Source organism: Cydia pomonella, chromosome 2, assembly GCF_033807575.1.
Source record: "Cydia pomonella isolate Wapato2018A chromosome 2, ilCydPomo1, whole genome shotgun sequence".
NCBI lineage: Eukaryota > Metazoa > Arthropoda > Insecta > Lepidoptera > Tortricidae > Cydia > Cydia pomonella.
This window is the reverse complement of record NC_084704.1, coordinates 34,844,782-34,862,853: the sequence shown is the minus strand read 5'-3', so window position 1 is coordinate 34,862,853 and position 18,072 is coordinate 34,844,782. Positions and strand designations below refer to the sequence as shown.

The following is an 18,072-nucleotide window of genomic DNA, read 5'->3' as shown; positions in this document are numbered from 1 at the left end:
AGATTTCTTTACTCTCAAAATTGTATACTTTCTCCTAGCTCTTAGTCCCCGGCAATTAGAGAATTCAAGAAGGTTCTCGAAAAGTGTAATTAAACTGAAATTGACAGACATTATTAGATCATCTCACAATATACACTTAGTAGTATAATAACAGTTCGATAACAATTGCTATCCATTGACTCGGTAGAAATGACACTTGTGCCTAGTATCGTGTTTTGTTTAAGGCGCATAATGGCCTCAGTTGATAAGAGTGACCCAAGGGAGATAATGGTCGTGGAAGCATCTCGCGCGCACTGGACGCCGGGAGCTGCGAGCGCGCACAACGTATCCACACGAGCACGAGAGAGGCTGGACCACAGGCCCACACCTTTCCCGTAACCAACCTCACCAATATGTTCATTGGCATCACCTCTAGTGGAGACAACGTCAATTCCCATTACGATTACTTAATTTGAACGCCGAAGGTGAGTTCTATTGTCATTATACTTATCTAAGGTCAACTAGCGCGGTCGTTTTGCCAAGTTTATAAATATTAAGATAGCGAGGAGCTGTGTGAATGAGTTCTTTAACAGTTGCCTTGTGGAGACCTGGCGTACCCGAACACTCCCCTGATCCTAACATGCTTTGGTTCATTCTTGGCAAAATGGCAATGATTTACAGAGCAACCTAATCGACACTTCATCGGCCTATTTTTCTTCCAGCTGTCGTGTACCAGGATTTACTAAGATCCATAACTACAATGGCGCTAGACTTTGTAGCTGGATGTATCGGAGGTAAGCAACGATTACATAAAAACCTTACGTAACACCTGTATACGTTGGAGTTCAGATTGTAATTTGTTCATGCTTTTTGCAGGCTGTGCTGGGATTATAGCCGGGCATCCGTTGGACACCCTGAAAGTGCACGTGCAATCAGGCAGAGGAAGCGCGCTGGAATGCACCAAAAGCCTATTGAAAGGAGGCACACTCTCCACGGTTTATCGTGGGGTGGGGGCGCCTTTGGGAGGAGTATCAGCGGTGAATGCCATAGTTTTCGGAGCTTATGGAAACACTAGGAGAGCGCTGCCTGATCCTGACTCGTTGAAAACGCACGCAACGGCCGGCGCGGCTGCTGGACTCATGCAAAGCTTAGCCTGCGCGCCTGTTGAGCTAGTAAAAACCCGGCAGCAACTTTCAAGACCAGGAGACGGCATGCCCGGAGGAGCTTGGGCGGGAGCTCGACACATATTACGAACGGGCGGGATTCGAACTCTATTCCGCGGACTAACGATCACGGCCGCCCGCGACTGCCCCGCATTTGCGATCTACTTCACGACGTATGAGATGATGACGCGCGACGACCGGTCGGTAATGACGGTGTTCACGGCGGGCGGAGTCGCGGGGGCTCTGTCCTGGGTGCTGTTGTATCCTGTTGACGTGGTGAAGTCGCGGCTACAGGGGGACGTGGTTGGACGGTATGCAGGCGCGTGGGACTGCTTCAAGCAGTCGGTGCGTTCGGACGGCTGGCGCTGCTTAAGCCGCGGGTTGGGCGCGGTGACGCTGCGCGCTTTCATCAGCAACGGGGCGTGTTTTACTGCCGTGGCGTGGACGGAGCGGATGTGGCAGGAGCAGGCGCTGGCTGGCGAGCCTGCCGCTGTAGCCGCCGCGCACTCGCTCTGCGCCTCCACCGTCATGAGCGAGGCCGTTTGTCAAGAAAGCGCCGACTACTGATCTGATAAAGTTCTGAACACACCTTACGCGAGTGATGACCGGACAAGGTCGACATTGTACAGTGTTATCGTTGTTATTAATTGCTTTGTATTTTTATAACTAAAGAGGAAAAGGGACGGCCGCTTCTCCATACAAACGTAGTCCCCATTTTTATCTCTGGTCATTGATATTATGAAAAATATATTTACATAATTTGATGGATACTTATATTAACCATTCGTTTGACCTTTTTCGAATTTTTGAGTATTATAAGAATTAGGAGCGAAACACTTTTCCATAGAAAGGTTTTTACATTAAATTATTTGTTAAATATAATGTTCCTATATCTTATAATAATAAAAAAGTCGAAAAATCAAAAGAAAGGGTGCTGTGGTTTATATAAATCTAATTGTGTTAAAATATCTACAATAATGTTAATATCCAGAGGAAAATGAGGACTACGTTTGTATGAAAAGACGATTTCGCGCGGCCGTCCACTTTTGTCTTAAGGCGCAGGGTAGGGCAAGGCATTCTTCATACAAACCTTGTGCAAGTTTTATTCGTTAGTTTTGGCACTATAGCATTTAATTTCATTTTTTGTTTGTATAAATATATTGGATATACGCAGAACTTGATGTAGATTTTTTCTTTATTAAAAAAAAAAAAAAAAACTATCAAGCCTAGTTAACAGAAAAATAAGCATATTTACCAAAAATAAGAACTGTAGCGCAAACACAAACGAAGAAAAACGCGCACAACGATTGTATGGAAAGAGCTTGCCCTACCCTTCGCCTTAAATCAAAACATGGGGCATGTAGGTATGATAATAAACCATTTATACAGCAATTATGAAGTTTTACATCATTCATACATAACAAGTAAATCAAGTACAAACTTTTTAATTAAAGTTTGAAAGTAGACAGAAGTAGAAAAAAGGTGGTAATGAGAAAATTACTCCCACGAATTTAGAAGAAAACTTGAATTTCATCATGAAATAAAACGAATAATAAACCTCTCAATATTATATATACTTGTCCGAAATTTTAATAAGTAGGTACAACTATCAAAAAATATTCCAATAGTACAGAAATGATTCACATTATGAAAATATCACAACATTATAAATAAGCCAAAATTGCTAAAACCAATGTAAATGTTAAAAATAAAGTACGGTTACATAGTAATTTAAGGTAATAATTAACTTGACTCTAGTAATATTTTTAGTGTTTCATATTATTTGTGTTATAATATAGTAACGATCTGGCGGCTTATCTTCGAGTAACAAACAGTAGTAAGTAGCCTGCAACAAACAAATTGGATTGTATCAATATCTTTAGTATTGCAGTAGGTGGTCCAGTATATATACAGTAAGTAAATTAACTAAAACCATTACTCAAACCCGTTAATATTTAGGTCATACTGACCAACTTTTACTATGGGACCCTGATCGAGCCACGACCAGTACTCGTGTAAATTAAAAAATATCAACTAAGTTTTGCTTTAGAAATACCTATATCAGTATAAAATCGTGTAGAATACAAGTCAGTTTTGTTGCTCAAATGGTAGCATTTTACAAATGAAATTGCACCTATGTGTGGTGAACTCGTGCTTCGTGCGGTGTCTGTAGTGTGTAGTCTGTGGAAACGAGCAAGTATTCGTTTTCGGAGATCTCATTTACTTTTTGACGATACGCAAGAACCTGTTTGCAGACCTGAACAACAACGAACAACGCTATTGTCTATCTATCGCCCTTCCATATTGGTGCGATAGAGGCAGCGTTTCGGTTCTTTCTCTGCGAACGATATAGTCATCTTGAGAACAGACGGCATACTTTCAGAGTGAGAATCAGGCTCGGTGGAGTGAGAATTTGAGAACTCACTGACAAACGGCTGCCTTTCGCTATCGTAGGTTTAGACAATAGTATTTTATACATTGGTGGTGTAATAGAGAGCTTTAAGTCGGGTACCATGTTGAGGCAACGAAGCTTTCTGAGTTGCCTAAGTAAGGAACGAGACTGAAAAGCTTGATTATATCACTATTCTATACAATACTTTCTCTACGACTCATCTAAAAAAACTTTTTTTACTATAAAACCTAAATAATTAATGAATATTGGCAAGTATCTCAGTAGACTAAAATTTAGACATAAACTCGCGACTCCCGACTTAACTTACTTAATAAATATTCAGTTTTAAGCCAGACTAAGTTAAGTTAACTTAATAATAAGTTGTGAGCACTCAGATTACTTATATACCTATAATTTTAATTTTGATCTGTCAAAAACACAATTAAAATGTAAGTAATTAGGCCACAAACGTTGATTTTGATTTTCATTAGGTAGTAGATCACAGCTTGGCTAATAGTAACCTTTCATATTAGTAGGTAACTTGGCTGTTATGGGACGGATGGAGACAGGAGTAGATAGATACCTAATCATCAAGTAAAATGATCCGCCTGATGGCCACGTGACTAAACTACTTCAGTTAGATACGCAAGCGCTATATGGACTCTGTGCGACACTCACAAAGTGAAAGTCATACAGTTGATATGTGCTTAGTTCATGATAATGTTTAGTCATGCTGAGTATTGAGTTATAATATGCGGTGTTAGAGTATTTTCACATTGCTGGATGTCAGATGGAAGTAAAATGGGGCACTGGCACGTTCACCTGGTTCTCCATCATTCCCAGCTCTTCATGTCACCATCAGCTGGACCTATGACCAATAGTCCTTACCAAGTACGGATATCGGGAGGCAGTCACTCGCGGTCTTGCAGCTGCGGCGGTGGGAGTACCGGCACGTTTGCCTGGTTCTCCATCAGCTCCAGCTCTAACAGCATGTAGCCATCAGCTGGACCTGTGACCAACACTGTCCTTACCAAGTACGGGTATCGGGAGGCAGTCACTCGCGGTCTTGCTGCTGCGGCGGTGGCGGGGGCACCGGCACGTTCGCCTGGTTCTCCATCAGCCCCAGCTTTGCCAGCACAGCGCCATCAGCAGGACCTGTGGCCAACAATGTCCTTACCAAGTACCGATAACGGAAGGCAATCAATCGCGGTCTTGCAGCTGCGGGGACGGCAGGAGCACCGGTACGTTCGCCTGGTTCTCCATCAGCCCCAGCTTTACCAGCACAGCGCCATCAGTAGGACCTGTGACCAACACTGTCCTTACCAAGTACGGATAACGGGAGGCAGTCACTCGCGGTCTTGCAGCTGCGGCGGTGGCGGCGGTGGCGGGGGCACCGGCACGTTCGCCTGGTTCTCCATCAGCCCCAGCTGCTCCAACATGTCGTCGTTGTCTTCCATTAGGTGGACCTGGGGCACAAAAAGCTAGAGTTTAGGTACTTGGTATATTTCGCGATAGTAAAAAAAACAAGTTAACCAATTGGGCCATCTAAAGGTGGCCTTAGGTCTAAAGGGATTAACATACGTACAATTTAGGCGCCATTCATTTACTACGTAAGGCGTTTTAGGGGGGGGGGGGGGGAATACCACTACAGTTACAAAATAAACGTTCCCGAAATTGTTACGTTGAAAATCAAAATTAAACCAAACCCAATATATTAATTTTTCCTTTAGATTTTTAAGTAAAATATTAAACAGGGGGTGCGCCTTTTCTTATTTTTTCTTACCCCCTATGTAATGTAATGAGAGGGGGTCAAAATCTGGCAAAAATCGTTGTACGTAATAAATGAATGGCGCCATAGTTATGTCGAAAACGGTAGCTATCTACGTGCGAAATCGTTTAAAGACCAGAGCCACACTGGCTGCTTGAGCGTAGACGTGCACGCAATCGATGTGCCGTCTCTCATAAAGATCTATATATTACACGCCTACACACACGCATCCGGTGTGCATATGCCTTAACTGTTGTAAAGCAGCCTGAGATCTGACTATTCAGTCGATATTCAGTGCATTTAACCCCTTACACCATGAACATTTTTTTTGTTGAAATTTGAACTTTAATAGCTGTCAATAGAGTTGAATATCATATCCGCCACATATGGCTTCGTATGTGGTAAAGAGTTAAGACAATTTTATGTAATATGTATGTGTATTCAATATCGCAGTTTATTTGTGGATAGCACATATCTAATATTGACGCATTTTGGGTAAGGTATCTACGTTATTATCAATATGTATGCACGTCATTATAATTGTTTCCATCTCACAATGTCAATTTGTCGCGAAAAAATGTTATTGTTCTTGTAATCCCAGGTCAGAGTTCAAACTAAGCACATCAGTTTAAAACATTGGGAAAGCCAAAGTACTAAAACTCAAGTGAACTTACATTACATTATACAGAATCAAATTAATATAATCGGTTTTGTGTTATAAAATTACTACTTAATATATCTTTTATCAAAAATATTTTGATAATATATTAATAATAGGGACCGTGCGCGTTGGAGGGTCTGCCATCTTGTGGCCTAAATCGGAACCAAAAACATGTAAATTTATACGTCAAGTGTTTTGTTGTGCATAGTAGGTTCTGCCATCTTGTGGGCTACATCGGAACAATATACATCACATTTACGCCTCGCGCCAAAAATCTGACGGCTCCTGTGCTGCCGCCTACAGTTCATGCACGCTCCCTATACCTAATTCAATTTGCTGATTTCGTTGAAAACAAAATTGCTAAATTACGTCACATCCGGGGCGTGCGGTTTGCCAAATATGACCGAGTGCGACAAGGAGGGGGAGAGGACTCAAAAAATCCTCGAAATTCGTGTGACGTAATTAATGGATGACCCCAAAGGGTCCTTTTACACACACACACCAAGCCACATGAGTGCGTTTAGTGCAGGCACATTTCGCTAACTCCTTGAATGAGCAGTCAATAAGTTTTCGGTATAATTTTGATGCGTCAAATACACAGTTTAGAATTAGACCCATGTTGGTATACAGTGATAATTATTTCGTCATATATCCTATTATGAGTGTTAAGATAATGAAATTTTATTTAGTTGGTACACTATTGTACACATATTGTTTTAATTGATAGTATGTATTTATTTTCCACTAAATGCATAATTAAGGAATTACGTAATATGTACGAGTAAGCAAATAATGGTATTAGTACATTACGATACCAGTGCGAAAAGTAGGAAATTTGCAAAGAATTAAATCGATACGAGTTGCGAATTACCTATTCGCACATGTATCGTACAATGCTTTACAGTAAATATGGCGCTACTTTACCGCACTTTGATAATAAGCACATTACATAATTATGTCGAGAATTGAAAGGGTCATAAGTACTGTAAAACGTTGTACGCTACATGTGCGAATAGGTAATTCGCAACTCGTGTCGATTTAAAACACTCCCTCCCGGTCGTGTAACTATTATAGTACATTTGGCCCTTTAACATTTCGACATAGTTATTTATTATTGGGGTTTGTTGGGCCTTTGAGTGCCACGTCGACCAGGTAGTGATCTATTGTGACAGCCCTTTAAAGTTCATTACTGATGCCCGTTGAATCCAGGAAATTCCAGATTCTTTGGGCCGTAATGTTCTGTACCTCATAGGATTGCAACGTGCCGCCCTAAGTGGGTACTTCTTTTTGACATTAGTGGTCCACAGGAGCAGAGAATGTGCATTGCAGTCTCCTCTGATTCCTTGCAGAACCTGCATGTCGCGTCTTGTTTCTTCCTACATAGTGCGTAATGTGCTAATTGTCGCACTAGTACGGTAAAGTAGCATGTGCGTATGTCCTGTAAAAATGTTAACATGGACATTTTACAAAAAATTGTGTCAGTTTTTTAAGGATCCGTTAAAAACGTGCAACCAGCAAAAATGGTCAGCAAAAATATTAGCTTAGCACTTTTGATACAAAATGTATGCATAAAGTCTGTACATGTTAAAGTCGAAGCGAAACAAAACTACCAGTATAGTCTCGCAAACCAAATTTGTCAATAAATATGAACAAAAAACTATAGTCATACCTCTCTTTTGGGTGCTAGTACTCAGGGATCGGAACCGGTTTTTTGCAAAAACATCGAAATAACCATATATTTCGGTTTATTTTATACTCTGAATGTAGGACTCAGTTGTGTTTTCAGATAACGACTTCGTATTATTAGATTGCCTAATTAGAAATGAAGTAATTAACAAAGAACGAAAAAATACCGTTTTCGTTCCCATACAAAAAATACCGGTTTCCGATCCCTGCTAGTACTAGCGTATGGCTGTCTATGTTTAAAATGAGACAGTCACTGGGGAAACCACAGATTCTGATATAAAGAGATAATCCTAGCGTTAGTCCCGGCTTATTGCCACGGCTCATGGGAGCCTGGGGCCGCTTGGCAGCTAATCCCAAGAATTGGCGTAGTCACAAAAAAAAGTTCCGAAAAACTTTTGGTATTAGACGGGGTTTGAGCCCGCGACCTCTGGATTGCAAGTCGCACACTCTTCCCGCTAGGCCACCAGCGCAATATTTTTTAATTATTCGGTCAATGAAAATAACTGTAAGAAACCTGCGAGTTCCTGATCACGCCCATTTGTGCTATCATTTCATAAGGTGGGTTGTTTTTGTGACTAAAAGTAAGATAAAGTTAAATATGGCGTCTCTAAACAAAACGATAACTCTGCTTTTTCACGCGCACAAACAGACCCAAGTGCGTGATCATATCCGCAATAAAGTACAGTCGGCTCAAGCAGTTAGTAAGGGATTAACGCAATATTGTCCTTTTTATATCGAAATTCTACACGTTTTAAACAACAGCAAATTCCACAAAGCACCAAAAACATTTAAGAATAAGAAACCATTTATTTAGCGGACTGATCAACGTCAATCATGAAACTTCCCAGACAATAAAAAGCGATCGTTTTAACGGTAACAGACGGTTTGGTTCAACCGATCTAGTCGAGCGTCTAGGATCTCTTTTGCGTTTAGCATATTCAATATTTTATTTTAACCTTACTTTGCTAGTTTAAAGTTAAACAACTTGAGTAGTACATGCACGTTGCCGACCCTTTGATCTCTTATGCACTCCTTCATACTGTCTCTTGAGAATACCTTGGTATATAGTGAGTATACACAGCTGCAAAACCACATGGTCACTTTATGAATCAATTATTTTCAAAAAGTATCCATGCAATTTAGTAGCTCACTGTGCATTCCATACCATTTGGGGATGACGTTGGGATCAGAATGTGAGCGCAGGACAAACAAAATTGTGGATTTAACTTCAAGTTTACTTAAAACTTCATGTGTTCACAACTGTACTCAAACGATTGGCAGTTGAGGCGACCGTTCAGTGCGAATAAAAACCGCCCATCACGATAGTTTATCACCAGAAGAAACCGCCGACCTACGACCCCGTCACGTGTGATCGCTTCAATCGCTTGAGCGCGGTCAAATATACTAACCAGTCAAGACTGCTCTCCGATTACGTATGATTGTTATTAATAATGAGCTCGTAGTACATTGGTCCGTCTGAGCGTCCTAATGCCCGATAAGTAATGTGAATAGAGCTTTATAAATAATTCTTAGATTATATTTCTTATCAGGTGAAGGGCGCTAGAGATTCACTGATTTATAGTTGACTGGCTAAGAGAATTCTGCAAATACGCGAAACAGGAGAATTACCTTCGCGAAACAGGAGCAGCGGACGTGACGAACAATCAAAGTGGTGATGACTCCCATTTAGCCCCATATGGCATGATTCTTGAGTTGAAAATATGATATATATATATATATATATATATATATAGCATACGGCCCGCCTTATGGTAAGCAGTCACCGTAGCCTATGGACGCCTGCAACTACAGAGGTGTTAAATGCGCGTTGCCGACCCTTTAAAAAGTATCTAACATAATCAAACTTCTCCAGGGAGAAGCGCAACAGTTCCGTGGAACGCGGTCTCCGAAATCAGGATGGTCTGACGTTTCTCATGTACCACCTTAGAATATGATTCCTAGGATAAAAAAGTATCTAATATGTTATTCTAGGTTATAATGTTATAAAGCAGGCAGGTCTTACATCAGGCAGGGCGGAGCGCAGCTGTCCGTGGCGCGCGGTCTCCGAGAGTAGGATCTTCTGCCGTTTCTCCTCCATCAGCCGCTCGCGGTGCTTGTGGATGTAGTCGTAGACGTTGGGCAGCCCCATGATCACGCAGGCTGACAGCGCTGAGCGGTAGATGTTCATGTCCGTGGCTTCGTACCTGATGCGGTCATAGCATGTCAACAATAATGGTCATAATTCGAGTCAAAATATCTTGTAACTAATAATAATGCACATACATATTATCATTGTGATAAGTTTTTGCCAAGAATTTCATTTTTGGTACAAGATTTTATTGCTGACTGTACTTTTCTTTCCACAGGCAACAAATACTCATCGAGACAATCCTAGCAACCCCAAACATAATTAGTTTGCGTTGTTTTATCACAGAGTTCCCATGGCCACCTCCTGTCTGTTTCATCAGATCAGCTCCATATCATCATAATATTATATTGTCATTCAATTTACATACGGATACAAATTTTCAGCTCAATCGGAAATCAGAAAGTGGGTCAAATTTAGCTTCCAAGCTATTTGAGTCGCACTAACATACTAACAAGGAAAATTAAATAAAAGCTTGTACAAATGACAACTGTCCCTAATACTTTACTAGGAAGTAAAATAGCAGGCATCTATCATGTTGTCCATTATCACTATCTGGTTTCCAAAATATGCTACGGCGAGCCCTTAGATTTTTTGGAAACATGCGGCCTCTAACGCATACCTAATGAGGAGTAGCATATTACAATTGTATTCTACTCGTACACAACTTATGACCGCCCTCAGTGGAGATAGACTACATATGATCGCAATCCTCATCGGCGAGAGAATGTGGAAGAAGGAGAAGAAAATTATGATAACCTATACAAGTACATATACGACATGGTTTTGGTCTGTAGGTGTCAGACTTGACAACCTTGCTGAGTCTTACTTACCACTCATTGGTCCTCTCATCATAGCACTCCACATGGTAAATGGTAGTAACGCCGTTAAATCCACCGATGGCAAAGATCATGTCATCAATGACTTCAATGGCGAAGTTGCTGCGAGGATTGTACATGTCGGGCACGGGCGACCATGTGTTCGTGCCCGGGTCGTACACCTCGCCACTGCACATGCGCGATATGCCGTTGAAGCCGCCGATTACGTATATCTGGAAGGATAAGTTTATGGTGGTATGGTATTTTTTTTGTTCACAAGGGAGTGTTCGGCGTTACCACACGCATATCATGTTAATCTAACACATCACATGGCGACCCTAGCAGGCCGCCTAGCGATAGCGCAGCAATCTTAGAGCATCTAGTACCTAACCGATCACACCATTGCGGCTTCAGATGAATTATAATTCACACTATACTAAACAAACTGAGTTACCACCTATTTATGTACCTGTAATGAATGAATAAAATTGAATCGAATAAACGTGCCTGTGGAATGAACTTTCTGTCGAGGTTTACTCAAGGCACAGTGTACAGATTTTTTCAGGGGTCGGTAAAGCTCTACAAATTCAAGCCAACTTACCGTTAGACATACTATAGCTCAAAATCGAGCAGTTGACTAACCTTATTATGGTACGCGATACACGAGACTCCGGAGCGACGCGAGCGCATGGGAGCCAGGTTGGTCCACTGGTTGGTATCCGGGTCGTAAACCTCTACGGTGTTCATGCACTCCTGTCCGTTGAAGCCTCCGGTTATGTAGATTTTGTCTGTGAAACAAACATTTATAACAGCCACAGATTAGAAAAACGTCCTATCGGAGACATACTTAGGATATTATTGATTGCCTCTATGAGATTCGTAGTCCCTATTTTAGAAATGTATTTAGATAAAGTTGTACGGCTTTTATTTTGACTCGCAAATCGTACACCGATATTCTATATGGATCCTCGCAACAAAATTGCGCATTTGTAATCCTTGACTATCCGGGGGAAAAAAGTAAGGTTGCTGTAGTTGCAAAAGAAACAGCAAACTCAGAACTAGTAGCATTTTTAAACGCATATCAAACACATCCATTTGTAGCTTTAAAAAAATTGAGCCATGTTTTCCTATAAATATATTCAATGGCTATTTGGCTATGTTAATGGCTCGATATCAATGTATATTTTACGGAACCAATAAAATAAAATAAAATAAAAACTTTCGCCAGATCAAATCCCTTTATAATTCACATGGTAAATCCACAACAACTCACTTTCAAGGGCAGCGGCGCTGGCATCCGACCGCTGAGCGTTCATTGGGGCCACCAGCGACCACTGGTTAGTGCGATGGTTGAAACGCTCCGCCGTGTTCTGGCGATGGTGACCGTCATAACCGCCCATTGCGTAGATCGTCTCCCCGAGCACGGCCACGGATACGTAGCAGCGACGAGCGTTCATCGGTGCCACCTGATAGACATTAGATCAAGACCAAGTAATTAGTCTTCAAAAGAATCAAGAACAATTTAGTATACTAGTCACTCATATCATAATCTCATAATCATATTAAAAGGTTCGCGAGTCCTTTTATTAAGCTTCAAAAGGAGACGTTTGAACCAGAACTTGTCTCATGGTTTAAAATAATCTAAGGTCTTTCTTATTACCAATTCTGTTACTCTTATGCTCACCTCACGCCAGGTCTTAGTAACAGCGTCAAAGCATCGGCACGAGTTGAAATAGTCCATCCCATCGAATCCTCCAATGACATAAATGCAGTATCCTAAAACAGCTGTGCCGTGGTATGCGCGGGGACCAGCGGGATCCACTTCTTCTACCTGCAACATAGCTCATTGTTATCATCTGGGTTAAAAGTATTTAAAGAATCACTAGCTACGATTACCTTTATCCAGCGATCGGCGCGGGTGTCGTAGGTTTCTATAAACGCCGTCGGTGAACCACCGCTCCACCCTCCAATGGCAAACAATACCTTTAAAAGTTAGGAATTCTCACTTCAATCAGTCACGGAAATTATAATGTTCAACTAAAGCGCGAAATCCTTACTTCGTGGGGTACTCGTGGACGGGCGATTTCGGGCGTGGCGACCTCTCCGTCTCGCTGAGCTATCATCTCAAGGTCGTAGAGGAACTTCAACGTCTCTATAATGATTGGTCGGGAACCCTCGTTGCCAGTGACGTACGGGTGGTCTTTGACGTTCTCCAAGAAAAACTAAAAGAATATCGATTAGTGTACATTTTTTTGGGAAAAATTAAAGAGGAAAGGTCACCATCACTATTGACGCGTATTTCACCAGAATTTGGTCAAACAGAAAGAGGCATAGTGGGTGTGTTCTGATGGAATGAAATATTGAAAAAAAAAGTCATGATGTGTTTGGTTCGGATGTGGCATTTTCAGTGCCCGGCAACAAGTACACTTTGTGCCAAATTTCTGTCACTTAAGATGTCTGTAGACATCGAATGGCATCAGAAAATTGGATCCATTCTAAGAAACCACATCTGTACATAATTTTTCACAGTAAGTAATAAAAAAAATCTAACTTGAGTATCAAGCAATCCAAGTCTTATGCTGCCCATCAACTTGACAGTGTGCTGCCAGCGCACGTCCGGCTCATAGTTGACCCAGCGCAACACGGCCTCCCACACTGCCTCCTCACTCTTCACGTTGAGCTCGTCTTCAAGGATTATGGAGTTAAGCTCCTCGAGAGGCAGGTGGAGGAACTCGTCGCTCTGCGCCGAAACGGTCACGAAGTAGCGGAGGAGGTATCTCCGGGCGTCGGCTTCCAGTTTGTAGCAGAACACTCGCCTATGGATCAAAACAGAAGAGAACAAAATTAGGTATTACCAGGTGAAGTCAACAAGTTTAATACGAAGGTGTCGAGTTATTGACATGGGATCTAAGACACACGTGCAGTCAAAATGGAATCCTGTGGTCAGGTTTATTTAACTAAATCCCGCTTTCGTCCGTTGACTTTTGTCTTCATTTATCTAAGCTTGTCTTAAACCCTTTAGAGTCAGGTGGGAAATGCATACTTGGGAGTTGTCGTTTACCGTTACTCACGTCGATCAGATACCTAGCAAACGTCGTCATCCCAAGGCGATTCCTGGGTTAACGAGATGCGCAATGGCCACAGTAGATTTACAGTACATAAGGAAATCCGCCCTCATGAGTAGTTCATGGAACGTTGGCGTCAGTGACGTCGATGCGTACACCATGAGTAGGAACTTCAGAGCTCGTATTGTTTTCAATCACTTACCTAGCAAACGTCATGATCCCGAGGCAATTCCTGGGATTAAGCGAGGTGCGGAGATGATCGCAGCATATCTGCAGCACACCAAGGAATGCAAGGAAGTCCGCAGTCATGAGGAGCTCATGGACGTTGCCGTCGGTGACGTCGATGCGCCGGAGGTAAGCGTACTCGATGAGGAGGAGCAGGATCTCGGAGCGGACGCCGGATATGAGCACATCGCTCTGCTCGCGGGAGTGTAGTGTCGTCGTGAACAAAGCCCTGTTGACATCCTCATTTAATTATTGATATTTGTATGAAACTTTACAAAATTTCATACTTTTTAAAGCCTTTCGATTGTTATAATTACTTTTTTAGTTCGAGTTACTCTACGAAAAATATCACGCACAAAAAGGCCGGTATGTAGTTTCTTCAACTAGTTAATATGTTGATTAAGAGTTGTAGATATACGGTAGCAGGCCATTCATTGCTGGAACACTCCATGTTAAATTCAGCTAATCACACTGATTTAAACTCACGATTTTTACATATTATTGATATATACTAAAACATGTGCTCTCGGAGAGGACTGGCTAAAGTTAACAGCAACGCGCAGCTAGAAAATGTTGATGTCAATTTTAGTAAGTATTCTCCTAGACCACGTGGACAATGCCGTCCATGAAATGCTGGACGTAATTTTAAAACTTAATTAAACGCGATTCAGTCCCGTTTTAGTAATTAATAATGTAACTGGAAGTCGCGAACGATAATGCACCTACTTACCTTATCTCCCCTTCTGTAGTTAACTAGCAGACTAAAAATATTATTTACTTAGAGCCGCCCTATACTAGCGTCTTTCTTTTGAGCATCGGTGTCCTGTCAGCGCTATGGAAAATGGCGTCGCTGCGCAATTGCGCCAACGTTGCGTCGAGCAGCAGCCATAGAGTTGACTAAACGCCGACGCTCGGGAGACGCTAGTGTGGGGTCTCTTAGTCACTCACAGAAAGTAGGGACTGCAGGCTGAGAGTATGGCGCGGTGGACGGGGAACGCGGCGCCGTCGTCGGCGCGCACGATCGCGTCGCACAGCAGCCGGCACTCGCGCAGCCGGTGCAGCGCCTGCATCGCCGCTACCGACATGCACCGGCCCGTCTCGCGACCCGCCGTCTGTCAAATAAATATGTCATACACACAACACACACATGCAATGGTCGTAGCCATGTGTAAAGCAGGCAGTAATAGGGAATCTGCACCGTCAATCAGTGTGCAAACTGAATGGACGCTCGAGAAGGGGCGTGCGGCGGGGCGTTCATGATAAACAAAGGCCAAACGGATGCCAGTGGTCACATTGGCGAGCAACCAGCGGCACGTTAGAGAACTAAGGGATTTGAGCAACTTTAAGTACAACGAGAGCACTGGCGCAGCCGGTGCAGTGCCTGCATCGACGCCAACGACATGACCAATGACGTATTGTTCTCAGAGACTGTGTGTGCAACGAAGACGCGACCGTATGCAGAGAAGGCGCTCAACACTGCGGACGTTATTCTCGTGACCCGCCGTTTGACTAACGACGCTCTGTATAACACACAACGCATCGCGTGACAGTCCAGACCCGCTGTTAGCAAACAACAACGAATAATACTGCCGACATGCTCAGCAATCCAAGTCTAACACGAAGGACATAAATGCGTTTTCATGTCGAAAGGCTAAAGATGTTGTTAGGCAAACTCTAAATTTGATAACAAAGTAAGGTTTTTTTTAATTACAAGCATTCGATCGTTATGATAAAGGTGCTTCGGACAGCTGAGTTTTCATTTCTTCAAGATATCAGCCAAGCTACAACTGCACACATTCTCGAACAGGAGGAAGTACCTAAACATTTATTTCTAAATGAAAGTAGTTCTACCGCCGAATCTACCAAAGGAATCAACTGGCTGACGTTCACGATTACACAACTTTCTGAAGTACGTTGCTAATTACTGTTTGGGGACTTGGTCATAAAAATCTGTTACTAGCTTGTGGTTTTTTAATTCCAAAGCGAGGCCTAGACGAGCAAGAACTTGCATAATACAATTTACGTTACATTGCCGACTACTTTGGTAAATTAAATTGCATTATAAGTTTGATCAGATACTACAATGTAATGATAATTGCAAGCAAGTTCTTGCTAGTCTAAAGTAAATAGGTCATTAGTATGTAGCTATGTAACTAACAACTAAGGCTGCAATTAATTATAGACTTGTATCATCCTCTGCTAATTAGTGGAAAGGAAAGACTTCAGTTTAATTATAGAAACATGGAAAATTAAACGCGCTTAACAATAACAGATCATTAATCATGTTCAAAGCAACTGATTACTCTTACTATATAAGTGGGAAGATATTAATTATTATTGGTGAAATCTTTATACGTTTAATCATGCGTTCAGAAAACATTTTCCTAAAAAACAAGGTTGATAGCCCGGTTCGCGTTCAACAACACGGTTTGAAAATGTAAACACAATCCAGTAGGCGTGTGCAAGCGAGCGACAGATCCAACTTCTTCCAACGATTCTGCTCCAGCAAGCGATCGCTCGGATCCCATTAACCCTTCTACTTACAGTGTTATTCGGGTCGTTTTCCATTGTAAGAAGACTACCGCAAAGTCATCATCATAATCAAATTGTCACGCATCAACAATTCGCAAACGTAAAGCGTTACGTGTCGCGTCACTAACGGGATTTATCTCGTAATTTTATAAAAGTAACCGTAAAAAAGAATCCAAAATAGCAAATCAAGTCATTTGAATAAACATTTTAGGTTAGCAAAAAAATGATATATGAATGACAAACATGTCACACCTTTTTTTTCCAGTTGACATTACTAGATAACAGTATTTTCATTTTCAGCAGTCGCCTTGCTGAAATCAAAAATGTTTATAGTTTTAAGTTAGGTAAAGGCCTTCGCTTGTTTTCATACCGGCTGAGAGTAAGTTTAAGGTTGGATTAGAAAAAATAATTCATAACATAACGTTGTGTTCGATATTTTCCAGAAATCTATAGGTAACTCGTGCACTAACAAATAAATATTATTGGATAATCTCACAAAACCCGGCACAACTCTCAGATAAAACATCCAGCAAACTTAGCACAAATATCTACCGGTTAAGCTTATTTGAAGATTGTGAAACGCTAACGTTGACTTTATTCGTCATATAAGTGGCAAGTAGCTTATTCAGGACTTTACTTGGACATTGTGAAACAGACCCTTAAGTTCATACGCGCAAAAAAATATGACCCGTCTTCGGCGATCGGATAAAAAGGTTTGCTAGCTGGTGTATCAACTGTGTTGGCGTGTACGTGGCATTTTTGGTTGAGACATGGCTGTGACAAATGAGTAGGTAAATCACATTGCGCGTCGGCGTTAAAAAGTATGGAAGGAATAGGGATAGAATCTCCATAGGCAGAACTATGAAAGGTAGAGTTAAGGAATAGAATCTCGATATACCAAAAAGTGTCCGACAAAAAACCATAAATAGGTGGCGCTACAATACCTAGAATACTTGAGAAAAAATCTAATCATAGACAGCGCACTTCACTCCATCACTCTAGCGCTACTCTGGAGAGATTTGGAACTAGCGCTAGAGTAGCTAAGAACCTAGGCGTTAGATTTTTTTCTCAAGTATTCTAGGTATTGTAGCGCCATCTATTTATGATTTTTTGTCGGACCCTTTTTGGTATATGGAGATTTTGTTCCTTGCCTCTACCTTCCATGTCCTACTGATTCCCAAATATTTGGTCTTTCTCACATAGTTTTATTTTGCTTATTTTTTGCTGCCAACTCTATAAGGCAAATTGTGGCCACGTTTTTCCGTTTAGGTGATAATGTCAAAAGTAAGTAATATAAAACTATATCACATGTCAAAAGTTGGCGGACGCATTTTTTTTTTCAGAGCGATTATTTCCAAAAACATTCATTTTATCAAAACATTGTGGTTGAGACCCGTATTCCTTTTGATAGACCTAACGATATCCGAACAATTTTGATACAAAAAAAAAAAACATTTTTGTATGGGAGGTACAAAAAAAATGTTTTCTTGTAGTTTTTATTTTACCATTCTGCCGCCATGCATGATTTATATATCCATGCCAAATTGGTGCTTTCTGGCACTGCCGATCACGGTCATCACGGAGCAAAGCCACGGACATCGCGAAACTATAAGGGTTCCTAGTGGACTACCGAACCC

At 41.6% G+C, this 18,072-nt stretch overlaps 2 protein-coding genes across 2 annotated transcripts; one reads left to right on the top strand and one right to left on the bottom strand.

The window, feature by feature from the left end:
* Positions 1-256: 256 nt before the first annotated feature.
* Positions 257-2,534, top strand: LOC133515482 (mitochondrial basic amino acids transporter-like). The gene is made up of 3 exons (XM_061848029.1): positions 257-464; positions 702-773; positions 856-2,534. The coding sequence occupies exons 2-3, from the start codon at positions 740-742 to the stop codon at positions 1,707-1,709; spliced, it is 888 nt and encodes a 295-aa protein (XP_061704013.1). The 5' UTR covers positions 257-464; positions 702-739; the 3' UTR covers positions 1,710-2,534.
* A 163-nt stretch (positions 2,535-2,697) lies between these two features.
* LOC133515480 (kelch-like protein 10) lies at positions 2,698-16,717 on the bottom strand. Its single transcript, XM_061848028.1, has 13 exons — positions 16,448-16,717; positions 14,852-15,015; positions 13,881-14,132; positions 13,165-13,429; positions 12,671-12,835; positions 12,510-12,596; positions 12,298-12,444; positions 11,887-12,079; positions 11,256-11,401; positions 10,629-10,846; positions 9,673-9,853; positions 4,858-5,000; positions 2,698-2,988 (listed from the first exon to the last, which is right to left on the bottom strand). Exons 1-12 carry the CDS (start codon positions 16,469-16,471, stop codon positions 4,881-4,883), a joined length of 1,962 nt encoding a protein of 653 aa, XP_061704012.1. The 5' UTR covers positions 16,472-16,717; the 3' UTR covers positions 2,698-2,988; positions 4,858-4,880.
* Positions 16,718-18,072: the final 1,355 nt, after the last annotated feature.